The sequence below is a fragment of the Bombus vosnesenskii genome, unplaced genomic scaffold, assembly GCF_011952255.1.
Source record: "Bombus vosnesenskii isolate JDL3184/JDL3185 unplaced genomic scaffold, Bvos_JDL3184-5_v1.1 scf7180000013264, whole genome shotgun sequence".
Classification (NCBI taxonomy): domain Eukaryota; kingdom Metazoa; phylum Arthropoda; class Insecta; order Hymenoptera; family Apidae; genus Bombus; species Bombus vosnesenskii.
Window position 1 is genome coordinate 9766689 of NW_022882924.1, and position 18517 is coordinate 9785205.

The 18517-nt window shown below is 35.0% G+C and overlaps 2 protein-coding genes across 2 annotated transcripts in view; one reads left to right on the forward strand and one right to left on the reverse strand.

Annotated features, from left to right (window-relative positions):
• Positions 1-647: 647 nt before the first annotated feature.
• On the reverse strand, positions 648-8697 carry LOC117235743 (putative U5 small nuclear ribonucleoprotein 200 kDa helicase). Its single transcript, XM_033498064.1, has 6 exons — positions 8539-8697; positions 8230-8393; positions 7634-8153; positions 7311-7557; positions 6908-7235; positions 648-6814 (listed from the first exon to the last, which is right to left on the reverse strand). The coding sequence occupies exons 1-6, from the start codon at positions 8581-8583 to the stop codon at positions 1714-1716; spliced, it is 6405 nt and encodes a 2134-aa protein (XP_033353955.1). The 5' UTR covers positions 8584-8697; the 3' UTR covers positions 648-1713.
• A 1206-nt stretch (positions 8698-9903) lies between these two features.
• Positions 9904-18517, forward strand: part of LOC117236355 (hemicentin-1) — a 110203-nt gene continuing 101589 nt past the window's right edge. Inside the window, exons 1-2 of the mRNA XM_033499227.1 lie at positions 9904-9934; positions 10188-10275. The gene's annotated coding sequence lies outside the window, so the exon portion shown is untranslated. The remainder of the gene's footprint in view (positions 9935-10187; positions 10276-18517) is intronic.

Consider the following 18517-nt stretch of genomic DNA (forward strand, 5'->3'; position numbering starts at 1 on the left):
TCTTTCTGTGAAATTTTAAAAAGAACATATGACTTTAACGAAGAATGTTAGTTCTCGGCTCATTTGAATTATTCAAGTTATATACAGATATTTGAACATAACGTTACATTCTCTTAGAAAGAATTTATAGTAAATGCTTAAAAAATATCAATAACTCTGAAATCAATGAGCAATGTTTGAATAAATGTTTTACAGTTGCTTTCGACAAACAATAAAAATATTTAAAGATAAGGGGTAATTGACGTGTAAAGTCTTTAGAAACCTCTTTCTATTTGAGTACACTTTTAAAGACGCTATATGTTAAACGCTTGCAAAGAGATACTTCCGAAAGCGGATATTGCGAGAATAAAGCAACTGGCGTCTGGACAATCAATCAATTAGACGGTCAACTAGTTGAAATACTATTACCCACGCGACTCTCTGTTCTTATCATACAAAATCAAATATACGTGTACATATGTTTATTATTTCCATGTACACTTACAGAGTAAATAAAACTGCTCAATTGTCTGATATAGATATATTTCGAATTGTTTCTTAAGCGACTTGTAATAATTATTTATGCTATTTACTTGTTTCAAACTAAATAAAGTAATTGATTTTACATATAGGATCAGTGGATTAGAACGAGGGAAATTATGCTAGACTTAAGAAGATGACTAAAGATATATTTGCAGTATTTCTTACAATTATTTCAGTAAATCTAACAGACCTACACTCTCTGACAACTCTCACGCGACTTCTGATGAATTCTTTCATGGTTCAATCACTGTGTATTTTCGAGCGAATGAACAATTTTCTCGTAATAATCGTTTACGGCACAATGTTGTACTAGACGTAGTACATGTTCCAGTTTCAATATTTTGCATTATAATTTATTTTAATAGAAAGTCAATGTAAATGCGTTATTGATTACAAAAATATGAAAATACAGTCAAATTCTAGACGCACACCACATTCTTACTACTTTTTTTTGATCCTCAAACATTAATCATCCACGCCATATTTATTCTTATAACTGGACTGCGGATCTTTATGCATTTATAGAAAATGTAAAGGTACAAAAATGTACAGAATGAAATCATATATAAATTATTAAAAGTATGGTATCGTTATAACATTTAATGGTATAATCTTATCTTTCGTGGTATCTATCGAAATATAAATTTACATAAACATCCAGAATCTACTTATATTAATAATGCTCAAAAAGATAAAATTTTACTCCTTTGTTATTGTAACGTGAATTGCAATGGATTACTCCGTGCCAAATAAATCATTTTCTGTCAGGGATTAAAAAAAAAGAAATCTTGTAGTCTTCGTGAAATTAGTGAAGAGTAAAATAGATGAAAAAAAGTGAATAAAATGATGACTTACCCCTTCCCACTTAATTTCACATGGACTAAATTATATTTCACATTGAAAAATATTTCTAATATCAATCTGAATGTGATCGATTTAAGTAGAGCATCTCGTATATAAACAGGGGACACACATGAAAATTTGTAATCAAATAGAGAAGTACAATTTAAAAATGATCAATCGAAACATATCGACATGTATATCATTTTATGATATTCATGATTATCCACGAATATGATAATTTTAATTCACTGAAACACTGGTACTTCATTGAGATTATATTTATAAAAAACCAGTTATTAATTATAATACATGTAATATTTAATAAACTTCTTTTTAATCTTTCTTTTCTTAATCTGATTCTGACCCTGAACTAACATCCGACTCATACTCTTCTACACTGATAGTAAATTTGTATTCCTGGTCACAACCTAAATAAGCATCACTCATGAAATACAAAGTGTAAGAATGTTGACCAGGAGCAGGTGCCACAAAATCGAGTTTGACCTTCGCCTTTTGTTGTAGTGTCAACCTCTTAATCGATAACAAAGAATTAGTCTTCGGATCGCCGATAACAACCCACCACCCTTCTTCGCGTTTTTGTGGGAAGAAAGGTGCTACAACTGGACCTGTCACTTCATCTTCTCTTTCAAGCTGTACAATTACATTTACTGTACCACCACTGCGTAATTTATCTTTATCTTGAACTTCATAAGACATTTCTATATTTGGATAACGATTACAAAATTTAGCAACATCTGCCATTTGAGTCTCAGATAATTGTAAAAGACGATTTCTATCATCATCTTCCAATTCCATTACATCAAATACCGTTTCTACTCCTTTATCTGTACAACGTTTGATAGTTTCAGGTGTAAAATGTGGTAATTGTTTGAGGTACGAATCCTTAGACCACATGGCTTGTGTAACCATCTGTGCTAGTTCCATAGCAGCCACAGCAGGAGCTAGCCAACCAGATGAACTAAGAACATCAACACAAGCTTGTATTAATCTTATAGCTTTGCTTAATACTAATTCTGTATCTTTTTGTAGTTCTGGACCAAGTAATATTCTGGATAAATGTGCTTGCAATAGAAGTTGTGCTTTCACATGAGGGTCAGCCATCCTTGTAGCTTGAGGTGCATGTGGAAGTCTTGTCGCCAAACTCCTTAACAAATTTTCTTCACGCTGCCTAACTGGAACATTTTCATATTCAGCAGCAGCTGAGATAATTTCCAGCAAACCTCTGATTTTGGTTTTATTATTTAAAGAAAGACTGAACAACTCAATTGTTGCATAATTAATGTAATAATAAGCTGCAATCATGCCAAGATTCAAAGGCAAGGTGTCCATTTCATCTTCTACAGCGACACATTTTGCTTGCTCTAGGTCACTCAAAGTACTTTCAACCAATTCAGATAAATGATCTGATAAATGTCTATGTGTAACACCTTGTAATCCATAATAATTTGGATTCTGTGTAAGTCGTCTATATAAGAAAGTCCATGTAAGATAATCAACTGCATCTTGTTTATTTTCAATTGTTTTAGTCACAATTTCTGCGTTGAAATGATCATGTAACCTATGATCTAAATGACTTTCTACAGGCAAAGGTTCGTTTAAGAATTTCTTAAAGAAGTCTTTCTTTGAACTCTGGCAAAGAAGAACACATTTGGCATCGTCATCTTCTAACGGACGATTTGCACGTGCTACCATTTGTAAAACATCTGTAATTGGATAATCTTCGTATGCATGTGTCTTTCCATTGTAACATTGGGTATCCATAACAACAACAAGATGAGAGCTAATAGATAAACCCCAACAAAGGTCTCTCGTAGCAACTGCTATTTGAATAGCACCGCTATCGAAAAGTTGTTCAACCAGATGTCGATCATCCACAGACAGCCCCTCATGAAGATAAGCAACACCTTGTGAGAGTGTTTCTTTCAATGTTTTATCTGTCATTCTATCTAAGAACGGTTTGATATCAGCTTCTTCTGCGTGGAAGAATCGAGAAGGTTGTCCTTCAGCTGCAGTGAATGTTAATAAATCTATGGCTGTTAATCTGGCTTGACGACGAGTAGGTACAAAAACAATGACTGGTTTATGAGATGCATGTCTAAGTATTGCATTATACACTGGTTTTGCCATAGCAGCTAATCTAGATGCATTGTGAGTAATATTTATTCCTTGTACATGCAACTCTAAAGGTACAGGCCTAACAGATGGATGGAAATTGAATGTTGCAGCAGCAGGTGCACCTAACCATTGAGCAGCATCTTTAGCATCAGCAAGTGAAGCTGACAATGCTATAATTCTGGTTGGTTTATCTAGCTGTGAAGAAATATATCGTGCCCTTGAACATGCAACCTCTAATACAGGCCCTTCTTCTCCACCAATTAATTGAAGTTCATCAACAATGAAAAGTTGAATGTTTTGTACATTTTTTCTTTGTTTCCATCTTCGTGATAATACATCCCATTTATCTGCAGTTGTAATTATGATCTGCCCTTTTGCAAGCAATTTTAAATCTGTTCCTGTTTCACCAGTCAGAAGAACTACCTTCCTACCTAGTTGTTGATTAAACTTTGATGACCAATCCACATAAACTAACTCTGCTAAAGCTTCTTTACTAACCATGTATACAGCTCTTCCTTCTGGATTTTGGGTAAGTAAACGTAATACAGCAAATTCTGCAATTGTTGTTTTACCTGAACCCGTAGGTGCTCCAACAAAGACATTATCATCTGAATTATAAATAGCATTAAAAACTTGTGTTTGAATTGGATTAAATTGTGGAAATTTATCTGCATAAATGTTTTCGAACTTTGAATTACGTAACGCAGTAATTGGAAGCGGTTGTAAATCAAGTAATTCAGTTGGTGGTAAATTCTTTTCTGGCAAAATTAAATGTCGAAAACTGACAGGCAGTTGAGTTTCCGCCCCAATCCATCTATCTGATACCACACGCAAGAAATATTGTGGTGGTAAAGGCTCAAATACGGGAACAAAAAATTTGATCAAATGTTCGTCTGTTGCATATTTGGCCTTGAGTAAAAAATATTCATGGTGAAGTATCACTTCCGAATCTACATCTTCAACTAAAATCCAAAATGCTTCAGATGCTCCATGTATTTTTTCATCCCATTGAAAGTCTGGTGTAATAGTTAGTTCTACTCTTAAAGTAGAACGGGTAATCGGTTGAATGTGCGTCGATAGTTCTAGTTTTGGAAATTGATGAATATATTTATGTATAGTTTTACCTAGCTTTGGTACTCGAATCAATTCACCGATTTCATTCGGTCCTAAATCATACAATCTTTCCCAGGGAAAATTCTTTTTTTCTATCTTTTTTACAATTTCCTCTGGCATTTTTCTGAATTGCCTAAGAGGTGACATCGATTGCCACATTCTACGATCTATCATTTTACATAAGGATAGACATTTATCCCCTAGTTGTGCCCAGCCACGAAATAAGACGATTTCAAAGATAGCTCTCATTAATCGCGATGCGGATTGAGTAACAAATACCATATCAGACATAAGAGCAAATCCTTCAAGTTTCAATTGAGAGATGTATGCTTGTAAAAGTACATTGACTTTCGCACTTGCTTCTTCTATACTTTCTTTTACTGGTATTGGTACTCTCTCCATCAATTTCTGTAATTCTAACTTCTCTTCTTCTCTAACGTTTATATGTTTAAATTCACTAGATAATGAAAACACTCTAAACAATTCAATTTCACTTAGAGTACGTTTTAGTAATTGATTGTATATAGACATCGTATCATGAGTACAATAATAATGCGACGCTATTCGACCTAGTTCAGTAGCTTGGAAATTTCCAGATTTTCGATCATATTTAATCAAACCACTGCGATCTAATGCTACTGCGGCAGAATGAATAAGATCTGCTCTGTGTAATTCAAGTAGTGGATCTTCTTTTAGTTTATCCTGGCTTATACTATATAAACTTGGACAACGAAGCATTCTAATGTATAAGTATGTGTATCCTAACCAAGTAACTGCATCTCTAATATTCTGTATAGTGCCTAATACTATTTCTGCATTTAACATATCTGACATTTTACTAATTAATTGTGATTCAATAGGTAACTGCTGATTTAGTAGGGACAAATAATATTGAAGTTCACTATGATTTGTAATAAGAATACCTTCACCTTTTGTATCATACTGTGGACGACCAGCTCTACCCAACATTTGCAACACGTCTAGAGCACCTAATTCAACCCATCTACCTTTCTCTGGATTATAGACTTGAGTTCCTTTTATGATAACTGTATGTGCTGGTAAGTTAACACCCCACGCTAAAGTTGCTGTGGATACTAGTACTTGTATATGTCTGTCAGCAAAAAGATCTTCAACTAATGTTCTGTCTACTCTTGTCATACCAGCATGATGAATAGCAAAACCATAAGGTAATAAATCTTTGAGTTCTTGATTTTTAACTTGTTCAGCTTCTGTTCGTAAAACTTCCATTGATGCAGATCCTTCTCTAAGAAATTGTCCCAATGTATCTTTTTCCAGACACATATCTCTAATAGCACGTGCTGTTTTCCCAGTTTCTTTTCGTGAATGAACAAAAACTAGAACTTGATTCCTGCCAGCATGTTCCATTGTTTTCTCATATACAATTTCATTCATTACTTGAAAACGTTTCAATGCTTTCTTTTCTGTTACACCTATATATTGCTGTTCTAATGCAACAGGTCTAAAACTATTATCAAAATAAAATAATCCTGATTCTGGTTTTATACGTAAAAAGGCTGCGACGTCCTGATAATTTGGTAATGTTGCAGAGAGACCAATTAGTCTTACATCTTCCTGCGTTGTTTCAATATTCCTGATTGTTCTAGCCACTAATGCCTCCAAAACAGGACCTCTCTCATCATGTAGCAAATGAATTTCATCAATAATAATTAATCTAACCAATGAAGTAAAGGTTTTCTCTCCTCCTTTTCGCGTTATAATATCCCATTTTTCGGGAGTGCAAACAATAACTTGAGTTGCAGCTATCTGTTCCCTTGTTAATTGATGATCACCGGTTAATTCCGAAACGGTTAAATTATACGTGGATAATCTTTTACCAAAAGTTCCAACCATTTCTTGTACCAAAGAACGCATTGGTGCAACATAAATTATTTTGAATTCATCCGCGTTAATTGTACTATCTGCATTTATATGTTTTCCAATTTCACGCATCATACATAAAAGAGCAACATTAGTTTTACCAGCACCTGTTGGTGCACACAGTAGTAAATTCTCATCGCTTTCTAATGCAGCTTGATATAAGCGACTCTGAATTCGGTTTAATGTCTTAAATCCTTCAAAAGCTGGTTGCACGTATTTTGGCAATTGATCAATTGGGTAAAGTTTCTCGTTTTCTGCAAATGGTTTTGGTTTTAAAGCAGGAACATGAACTTCTTCATATCTAGAAAAGATAAAAGATAGATGATATAAAAAAAAGTAAATGATTAAAAATACAAAATTTTAAATAGGTTTCAAATAAATATAAATATCGTACCCTTTACGCTGCTTTCTGAAACTTCCATCAGGTAACTGACAACGTTTATTTGCCATAAAATGACTACCTTGTGCAAATATCAAGTCTTCTAGATCTATTAGATTTCTTGTACCCTGAACTTGCCCTCCAGGACCTCCAGTATCTTCGTTTTCTTCTCTCCGTTTACGTTGTGCCCTTGCTTCCATCGTTTCATCGGCATCGTCATCACCTTTACCTGTATCTAATTGTCGTAAAATTTTTGCTAATACAGGATCATCATTCATCTTATTTCGAATTTTTTGACGTTCTGATTCGGACTGTGAGGATGCCAACATAGTGCAATAAGCAACTGCAATGAACAAAAATATTTGATTGCATTATATGTATTAACGAATCATTACATTTCTCTGTGAATTTTTCTTACTTGTATGCCTATATTTCTTGAGTTGTTTAATGAAGTCGAAACAATCATAACCCAGCAAAAGTACTAGTTGATTTTCACAGTCACGATCATCTCCAGCATCTTTTAAAACTGCTAATACTTCTGCAGCTCTTGCTTGTGAGACCATAGCATCGTCATATATCCTACTTAATCTCCTTTGCAACCAATATGCATCTATATCCAAAGGATGTAATGGCTTTTCTTTCTTCATTTCTTCTGCACCACCCAACTAAAAAACAATACAATTATTTATTAACAAATATTTTTTTAGGTTCATGGAAGTCAGTCTTGCTGAATATATTTACATTTTCTGCATGAATAGCCCTATCATCATTAGCTTCTTCACCTTCATCACCTTCATCATCATTTTCTCTAACTTCTCCATAAACATCTTCATCATCTTCTTCACTGCTTTCTTCAAATTGCACATTAATTCCATATGTTTCATCAATATTTTCTTCATTTGTAGTAATTTTCTCGTCACTACCAAAATCTGTTATTTTTTTTCCAAGGTTCACTAATAATGCAAATCTTTCTTCAGCTAATGGACCCAATAATAATTCTGTTTCTTTCTTCTTTTCTTTTTCCTTAAGCCGATCATTTTTTAAAACTGCTAATACTTCATCAGCAGCACCACAAAGAATATCTCTAGGTTGATCTCCTAAGGCTTCTTGAATAAAACTCAGTAATACTTCGTAGGTTTGACGTGTATCTTGAGTCTTAGGACGATAAACAATTCCAACCATCTCATCTACGCCTTCTGAAAGCAATGTTGCACCTTTCATCCGTGCAAAATCATATTGTGCTTCATCTCGTTTCTGACGCCTATTAAATATAAATATCTAATATAGAGAATAGTTCATTATGATAATGAATATGTTAAATAACTCATATTATTTACTTGACTTTTCGTTCCTCTGCCTTTCCTGGTTTAGTGCGTTGTGCTCTATCACCCATTCGCGTTCCATCCAGTTTCCCAACAAGGGACATAACCTCACCAGTAGCTTCATCTCTACTACGTCTTTCTATTAATCGCACATCAGCTTGTAATACGAGATTAGAATTCTGAAACAAACATACGGACATTTATTAACTGATAAAAATGTGTTTAATTTCTGATTACACTTAGAACTTAACCTCTTCGTAATGTAATCAAAGAATGCAAACATATCTAATCAAAATTAGACAGGTGATTAATAAATATACTAACAGCTTTATATTCGTACTGCAACTGCCGCGCTGCAGCGTCTGCCATAACTACCTTTTTTGCACTTAATTACTAAAAGATTATAAATTACTCTTATTTTACACGCTCTTTTCAATAAACTCAAAACGGTTTTTACACAAAATTACAGCGATACGCCACCTAGTGACAGAAAATTAAACTACTGGCAGTAGATCGAGTATCTGTATGATATGATCAACTGATTAACCATAGAGTTTATCCATTTTTCCCAAGAGGTGGCGTTTTCAGGGGACTAATTGCTCCCTTTGTTGCCCAACAAAAACATTCTTTCAGTATCTTGTCCCTATTCTTTTATCATTTTTCTCTTTTCAAATTCTCTTTTTATATCTCATTTCCTCTTCTCTTTCTCCCTTTTTATGCCAACAACACACGGTCAACCAAATGGGCTAACTATGCCCAGTGTAGCTTAACTTCGATGTTCTTATGAATATTCGGTAATTCTTGCGTAGGTAAGGCCGGTGGCAAGTAAAACGAATTATATATTACCATATGTATAGTTCCTGAAAAAGCGGCGGACCCTGCCACTTTCACATACCTATTGTAAGTATTCACTTTAACAGTATTGTAAATTGTATAGAGAGTAAAAATAATATATACTATGATATATATTAATATATATAATATATATCAACTCTGAAACAAATATGTGGTTCTTCATGTAAGTTAGCTAATTGATTATTTATAAATTACATACCAGTCATAGACTTATATGAGATTGTGGTTATATGATTACAAATCTACACAAATTAGTACAACCTAGGTACTAGGTACAAACTAGGTACTAAGGTACAAACCAGACCTTATTTCAAAATTTGCATTTGCTGTATATTTTGAAAAAGACCTGAGATCTGCGACAATCTTATCATTTTTATGTCACATGCGATATTATCGAATTATTATAGCTGATTATTGTAATGACACAAACATTTCGTCTGTAGTAATTGTTCGAATTAAAGCTCAGAATTATCATTCCAATGAATTTGTTCGATTTGTATAATAATAAACACACAGGCAATAGATACAATACAATACAGATAGATACAATAAGTATCACAGAAATATAAGATTCTTCTATTTCACTGATAATAATACCTTTATGATTATCTGGTCCGAAACTGTCATAGCTCGTTAATTGAATTTTGAATTGCGCATCTACAATATTTCAATTTTGCGCGCCGTTTTGAGTAGAAGAAAAGACGTCCGATGTCAGCCAATAGGAAAGCGGCAGGACGATGCTTGGCGCGAAATAATGTCATTCAGTTATCGGAAATCGTGGCGGCAGGATGTGTTACTTCGTTTGACGTGCGTGATTTCTTGTTGCTCCGTTCTATTTCCATTACCTTTTGCAAGCTACTATTAGGTTTGTTCAATTAATATGTTCTTATCTAATATTTTCTTAGGTATTGCAACAATGATACTAAATAATTTGCCGAACTTTGTTTTTTTCGTTTATTCTTGGTAATTTATTTGACATTTACACTTACTATACATGTAGTAATTTATGTTATAAGCTTTTGAGACGAAATTTAAACTTAGTTATTGTTTCATTTTAATATCATTGCTTCTGATTTTACATATATATTAATCTTGACTCTGGTTTTCTCGTATTCAAGTTGTTAACTGAGTGCTGAAACCATTTCGATGACTATGCTGTGAAAATTTGATAATATGTCCTTTACGGCTAAAAAGGCAGGTGTACTGGTACGTATACATTTATATTATCATTTAGTGAATTATATGTGATATATGTGTTTGAGATGTTTTATTTGTGGTTATACGCAATTACAGTCAGTATGTATGTACAATTAAGTTATATACAAGTTGTAAATTATAAATAAATCTATAATTTATTAAGACTACTTGAATGGAAATATGTAGATACGATTTTATTTTCGGATACATCAAATCATTTCCCTGTTTCAATCTACGTGTATTGTAAACTACAATTTTAAATTAAACAAAGTAAATTTTTAATATATTCTTATATTTGTATTGTATATTTTAGTGCATTTCAAACACGTATTCTTTGTAGTAAGATTGCTGTCTGCATCTTCATGCATAACCTTTATTGTTTTTGAAACCGCGCGAACATGTTTAGATGCGTCTCGAGTCAAGGCTAAACGTTGCCTTTATACGTTGTTATCCGACTACCCTCAGGCATGTTTATTTACTTCTTTTCTTCGATTTCTGGCAAACGATTTCTCGAATATTTACAAAACCCGACGTAGTCTTTTACTAGAAAATACATTTGAGTGCATGATTCTGACATTCGCGAATAGATATATCCTTTAAATAATTTCTAATTTCATCTTTCATTCTATAAAAGGATATAATTTACCGTTTGTAGATAACATCGCGTAGAATTATGAACATCTCATGACTATTGGCGAGTACCGTGTCTGTGTCGTGACCTCGTCTGTAGATATGTATTACTAACGATCGATAATATAGAAAATATAGTAAAGTATCTATATGAATTAGAAATTGTTCAACAACAGATGACAAATTCAGTAAATATCTATAATAACATCAACTGATGGTTAGAACAGAATTATTAACTGAGTGTTGCAAATTATATATTCATTTAATAAATCAAACGAATATACATATTATCGGAATATTAACAAAATCAATTATTATTTAACAGTACCATCAAAATTGTACAATTTGTTAAATATCGATCAAAACATAATTATATTACGGCCAAGGTATTTAATCAGTGGTTATATTCCATCATAACAAATACAAATGTATAAAAGATATGTATTTCTTATACATTGTTAATTGCGTTAAATTACCATTTATCTAATGCAGTACGTATTTATATATAAAAGTCAAAGAAAATATTCTTAAGTGGTAAAGAAAGCTCCGATATAAACTAAATTAATGACACGCGTTACCGAAATTAGGACTTTTTTTAATTACGAAATTTAGTGAATAATAAAGCGAAGCTGGTTCGAATACTAGTGCAATAAAATCATCTCGTTATTCTGCCACATCGTTGCTATTCTCGTTCGAACACGGGATTCGTCTATCATGACAGCATCCTGCGTGTCGAATTTATTGAAATTGTATATCGCGTGCGTCGCGCTATCCATTCTGCGCGTTCCAATACTGAATACGTTAATGCATCCCCTCTGACCCCATCGACAGCCACACGTAGCAGGCTGCGGATTCTATTTTATTAACATCATGGGTGGGGAATTCGAAATATTATATCGGGTTTCAATGCACGAGAATTACATATTAACCGTCATTAAGCTCTCGCGGATCGCGCGATCGCGTTTCCCTTACGAGACATTTCCGGCTCGCATGCATCCTGTGCGCGTAATAACGCGCGAATAATACAGTCTCGACAGTCTCGACGCGTCGTATGCATAAGTAACCGGCATTAAATTTCATCTTTCCTTAACGAATCCTGTGGCTTGTTTAAGAATCTTCGATACTTCCTGTGCAAGATCACACACAAGTTATTACATAATTTCATCTCAAAGCGATCATCTATTATGCTGTGAATTTTATTATTCTATTATGCTTCTTGCAAGATTACATGCAAGTTATTACAGAATTTTATTTGAAAATTACCATTTAGAATAGCCTCAATTGAGTATTCGTAACTTCGATACTTTCTACGCGGCTACATGCATGTTGTCGCGGAATTTCATTCGTAGAACATCATTTAGAACGGTGTTATGCGAATGGAATTTAAGTAATCATAATTTTGATACTTTCTGCATTACGAAAATACGCGAAAATAGATACACGCTATTTCTTTTGTTTTTCGGTGCGATATACTACGGAGACGAAGTGCTGGTCCGAAAGTGGATCAAACGAAACTTTGTTTATTTAATGCGACGTGCTATGCAGCAGTCGTGCTTTCACCTAAAAATCATCCACTGTTCAATTATAGTACTTCACTTTGGGGGTGTCGCCCGGCGATATCGACAAAGTTTCGCAGAGACAATGTTGCTCAACGTTAATGCTCCAGTCAACCGATGAATTTTTCATACACCACTTTCGTAAGTTCCCCGAGATCCATCATCGTATCGAATGATTCAGTTTCTACCCGATAATTTTTTAATGCTTCTCTATTTTTATTAACTTGACGAGTCCATTTTTAATCTTTTATCCAAGATATTTCTTTCGCGTCGTTTCGTTTATACATATATACCGTCTTTTGTTCTCATCGATTTAACGCGAAGCAAATATTTGCCCTTTTTTTGCGGATTGATTTTCAATGTAGGAAAATGGCGAAGTCCGTGAAACCCATCCGAGAATTCAACGATGGACCACAAACATTGATCGTCCCACGTCACCCAACCTAATACAAATCCGTTGGAAACCTCGTGATCTCTTACCATATCGAGCGATTCAATTTCGATCTATCCGATAATTTCTAAATGTGACAAAATGGCAACGCCGACGAAACCGACTGGAACATTCGCCGAAGGACCTAAAATAGACCGTTTTCTCGTCACGTTTTATCGCGTGGCTGTATCAAATTTCGAGATACGAATGGTGATCGATGTACCCTGTCTGCGTATTAGTCTCTGTCGTTGTGTTGTGTACGGTTTTTTTTTTCTTACGTTGCATGTTTCGTATCATCGGGAACAGTCAGCTCGACGGTCGGTGGTCAAAGTGCAGAAACGGCCATTGTGAAATTGATAAGACGACATTTTACGCGCAAACACGATATTACACACGTTTATTTATATCGCGATCGCGACGAGTTTGCGAATATTCTGAACGTGCAACCGCTTCAGGCGCTAGATACGCGCGTGTAGTAGCCTTTGTTTGGATAGGGCAACATTTTGTTATTCTCTCTTTTGTAGGATTTTGGTTTTTAGTCGGTATGACGTTCCGCTTGTTTATTACTTTTTAAAAAACTGTTGTTTTTAAGATACCGTGGGCAAAACGCGGGAAACGCAGCGTAAAGGAGAAGATAATGAAGAGCTACATCATTATGAAAGAAATCGTGTAACGTTGAGTGATAACGGACTCGTAATTATGTTAACGTCGTTAATTCTTCATGGAAACATGGGATATTGCGAAGTATATATATTACAATTAAATTCTTCTCTCCGAGTTTCATCCCGAAAGTCTGACGAATATCTTTCATCCGAGAGGAACAGAAAGTAGAACTTAATTCAGCCTTTTCGAGTCTTTCGCGCGCGATTAATCATCTCTTTCGATCGTATCGCGATTCACCATTTATTCTATGTATCATAAAGACGGGATCGACTGAACGGTGAAAATGCTATCGACTATTTTTATCGGAAAAATTCGAAAATAACGCGCAATATCTCGCAAAGCTAAAACCCAAACGGATAGGAAGTAAAGCAGGATAACTTGCTAAAACTATTAAAACGAAAGCCAGAATACATTTAACTATATCGGTGTACATATCGAGTTAGTGAGAAATCAGTGTTGATTTTATGGATACAGAGATGAATTATATATTGCAATATTTGGCCAATTAATATTCATCGTTTTGGAAATTTCTCTATATCGTATTTATGAGAATTCAATTTTAATTCGAACAACGCCCCTTTTAAATTCATTAACGTAATTGCTCTTGCAATTATTATCTTGCTCGTCATCTATGTAACTATTAAAGCTACTCGATCTACGCGAACTTCGACGTTGAAACGTGAATCCGGTGTTCTATAATCGTGGAATACCAATCTGATAAACGGTTCTTATCATAAAATAACAAAATGAAATTTTTTTTGTAAGTGTATAAACAAATGTCTAGTTAATACCAAAAGTAGAACACTGTATTTATATTTTTTATGGAAAGTAAATCAATTATTTATTTTTTCCATTTCGTCTTAATCTTTTGTCCGCTACTGTATATTATGAGGTAACAGTCACTCGAAACTGTTTATTTCAGCACCGTCAAAGATTCGGAACGTTACTTTTCCATCGTCTTCAAATAAACAGCGTAAAAGTGAAATTTATTACGTAGATAGCATCTGTTTCAAAGATTTATCAGTTATTTGTACAGAACTTGTATCTTTGTATTTAACGACTATTCATCCTCCTAACTACGACAATATATTCAAATATCCTGCTTTAGTCCTGGAGTAGCATCTTGCGCTTCCTTACGTAAAAATGCTCGCTCTTCGCCAAGCCAATACACGCGAATTCACGAATTGTTCCCGAAACGGTTGAAATCGCGAAATAATTTGTGGCCGATCCTTGCGGCCAGCCGGAAATTCCGGTGCTTACGGTCACGTCTGGCATACATAAGTACTGTTCTGAAACTGATTTGATTCACTTTACACTTAACAAATTAACAGCGTTGATTCACTGCTTTGTGGGAGGCTTCCAACATGGGATTTGCAGATACTAGGTTACGCAAGCTCAGCATAGGGTTACGTGTCTCTCCTCCCGTCTTCACTCTGCCGCACTCTCTCTATCTCTCTCTCTCTCTCTCTTTCTCTCTGTCCCGTTCCCTAACCGTTCGCTCTCCCTGTCTCGCACGTTGCCTCTCTTATTCTATTCATAAGTATGCGCGAATTAATTACGAGACCCTCTCATTTGCGTCAGTTATTATGAACTTCACCGTAAGACCATTACTGAATTACAGCTAGAGCGTGGAGTGGACTGCATGCGGCTCGATGCTCGCGCACCTCGCGCGAGACAAAATCGAAAATGCATCTGTAAACAGTGGGGTCAGACTCGCTCATTTTTTACCAGTAGCCTCTTCTTCTTCCTGTTTTCTACCTCTTTGCCCCTTTTCTTTTTTTTTTCTTTTTCTCTCTCTCTCTCTCTTCGTTTTCTTCTCACTACGTGCGTTCAACCACTCGATGTTAATGTATGCGAAAAGTCTGAGAGCGATCGATCGATCGTTTCGCTCTATCTGCGTTCGACGTGCCTTTCCATGAGACAGCATCTCCCTTTCCTAGAGCGTGTTTACGACGAGACGCGTCTCGATCGTTAGATTTTACTGGAATGAACGAGATCCATGGATAGGAACTCTGAATGGGAGTAAGGAAGATTCGTTCCTTTGGGGTTGGAATAAGCAGGCGATGTGGCTGTTTATGCAGCATGTTACGGAACTATTAGGGTAATTCGAAAGAGGGTTTATCCCGATCGGTCGAACGCAGTCTCACCATCTCTCGATCCAACGAATTATTGTCGCAGAGTACTTGTATCGATGTTCGCATGTTAGGTAACCAACAATGATTCATTGAATGATAACGTTTTTTTCTTTAAAAATTATCATTTCAGAGTTGAAGAGTTTTATTTAAGTTAGTTAATAGTTTTACAAAAATCCCTCTAACATTTTTAATTCTTCTTCGATGCATTTCAATCTTTTTTCGATAAAATATTCATCATGTTACGGAATTGCTACGATTGCATCTGTAATTATATCGCAGAAGGATTATGTCCAATTAAATCACGTAATTATATGGACATCACGACGGAATTTCTTTTATAAAACCGGTTACTCCTCATTTGATAATAAATCAACGCGTACGTCGTGAACCTAACTTCCGACTACTAGGATGCGTTATTATCTGAAAAGTCGAGAAGTTTAAACGTCGTTTTTATTATTTTACGTTTTACGAATTTACTCTGTCTAATTTTTCGCCTACAATCATCCCCCATGCAATTATTACATAACTATTTCGATAACACAAGCATCGCAGGAAAAATACCGAAACGAAGTTGAAACGACAGCTAATTATCGTTCCTCTTCCCCATTTTTTTTCCATAACTCGGACATTCGGTGGTTTAGCTGGTTCGCGGTTCAGGTTGACCGTACGTTTTGAAATCATTTGCAATCAAAAGCGAACACGGACCAGTGACGGCGTCGGTTCGTTAATGCAGACGCGTTTTCGCCGATTTACTGACACATTCCGCCAGTGGTGGCGGATTGTACCCTGACCTGATTCTACTTTCGAATCTATCTTTAAATCTCTCGGCTGCGCGTACCACGCTCGGGGGATGTTCGCGTATCTGGCCCGTGCTAACGAACCCCCGGCAAGAAGACAGCTATATCACCCGGTTCATCCAATTTCCTTCTCCCTACGCTTTTCTCTTCCTCTCTTTTCCTCTGCTTCTCTGTTACAAGAGGTTTAAATAGTTCGAATGTGAAGAAATTTAAAAGACATTTAAGTTTTCTGGAATCGCGTATCGCGACTTGCTTGTTCGTTAGATTTCGCGCCTCGACGAGCTCGAGGTTTCACGATTTTTCCACCATTCGTTGATGTGGAATGGACTGATGAACACGCGTACGGAACATCGAATTCGACTACAGCTATGCAAAAATTGATTTCGGCCTCGGACATAAAAGTGGCGTCCTCCGTTCCCCTCCTCTTCTCTTCTTCGTGCTTCTTTTTTTATTTTTTGTTTATTTTTTTTAATCGTTATTCCGTCTCGCCAAAATACATACAAAAAATGGCATTTTATTTGCCAGGAAATAAATTCCCCAATTTTCGAGTGTATTTCAATTTTCAAGGAGGTTGCGAACACGTGTACGCGTTATTCGTTCGATCAATGTATTCCATTATAATGCGAACAAAAGGATCGTCGCGCGTCGAGGTAAATTGAAACACCGTCGCGGGCATGTCGCCTTTCCATTTCAATCTCATCTTTCGACGTTCCTTTAATTGCTACTTACAATTAGTTGTCGAAACCGCGACAGCCATGGATGACCAACTTTCCATCTGCCAGACGAAGTAAAATCTTTTAAGCTGATAAATGTAGAGGTACGTATCTTGTATCTATGATCAGTGGCAATGTACGTAATCGAGTTATTCGCAACTGTGAAACAAGTTCGTCCATGGCGAAGAAAGTTTTCGTATATTTCGCAGAAAATACTCGGTTCCAAGGAATTAAATAACATAATGAAAAATATTAAACCTTTGTGTTTCTAGCCTCGTTAAACGTTTTATCGTATCTATTAGGTTGTCCAAAAAGTTCCTTTCGTTTCATAAGGTGATAATAGAATTTTATTGAATTAGATGTGATCCATTTCGTTCTATTTCTATTATTATATTCGTGCGTAATTCGATGAACTAATATAAAATAAAAAAATATTGTGCGTCTATTATTTCCTTATAAAACGAAAGAAACATTTCGGACAACCTAATACTTCTTATTTAATAGGTTTAAAGGCCCTTCGTAATGTCACTAGATTTATGCATCTTCGAAGCTAATGGAAACATTCCATCTTGATCAAGTTTTGATACATAATAATCGATTTTACTTGCTGGAAGTAAATTGGAACGCAGAACGGCGAAAGGTTAAGAGAAGAATATGAAACTGTTTACGATGTGGCAGTGAAACGAATTGAATGAATTGTAAAAAGTAGGTATCTTATGTTACATCTTTCGCGCGTAGAATAACACGGGAAATCAATTTATGCGAAAGAAAATCGTAAGGTACCATTGAAAAAGTATACTTACACATTGTAACCGTATCAGCGTATCTGTGAAAAAGAAGTTACAAAGCAGGATGACTTTTTCGTACTTCGATTAAGACAGTTACAATTCATTTACTACAATTATTCTACCTATTTCTATAAATTAAATTAAGGTACGACTTGTTATTTCAGGATCAAATGTCAATTGTAATAATAACATTCTCCAAATCCGTATAAATTTGCTAGAAGAGTGACGCGACACAGGAACGTAACTTTGTTGGAAAATCGATTTGAAATAGACAGTTCGAAGTAGAAACTTATTAACTATTCGGTCATTTGTTAATGAAAAGTTTCTGTTCCCTTTCCAATTTTACTGATAGTCTTTGCTTTGAAATTCTCTGAAATAGAATATTGTTTACTATTAAACAAGAAAAGATGCTACTACGATTTACATACTATAATTTTATATACTATATATAATTAACTGCCATCCTCGTAAATAGCTCGCTTTGAGAGTTGATATTTATAGATATTTCAAAATTGCTGATTTTCGAGATGTCTCGTTAA

Coding starts and splice junctions, on each gene's coding strand:
- LOC117235743 (XM_033498064.1), bottom strand. CDS start 8,583: ATGGCAGACGCTGCAGCGCGGCAGTTGCAGTACGAATATAAAGCT. Junction 8,154..8,229: donor GCAGAGGAACGAAAAGTCAA/GTAAATAATATG, acceptor TATATTTAATAG/GCGTCAGAAACGAGATGAAG. Junction 6,815..6,907: donor TTCAGAAAGCAGCGTAAAGG/GTACGATATTTA, acceptor TATCTTTTCTAG/ATATGAAGAAGTTCATGTTC.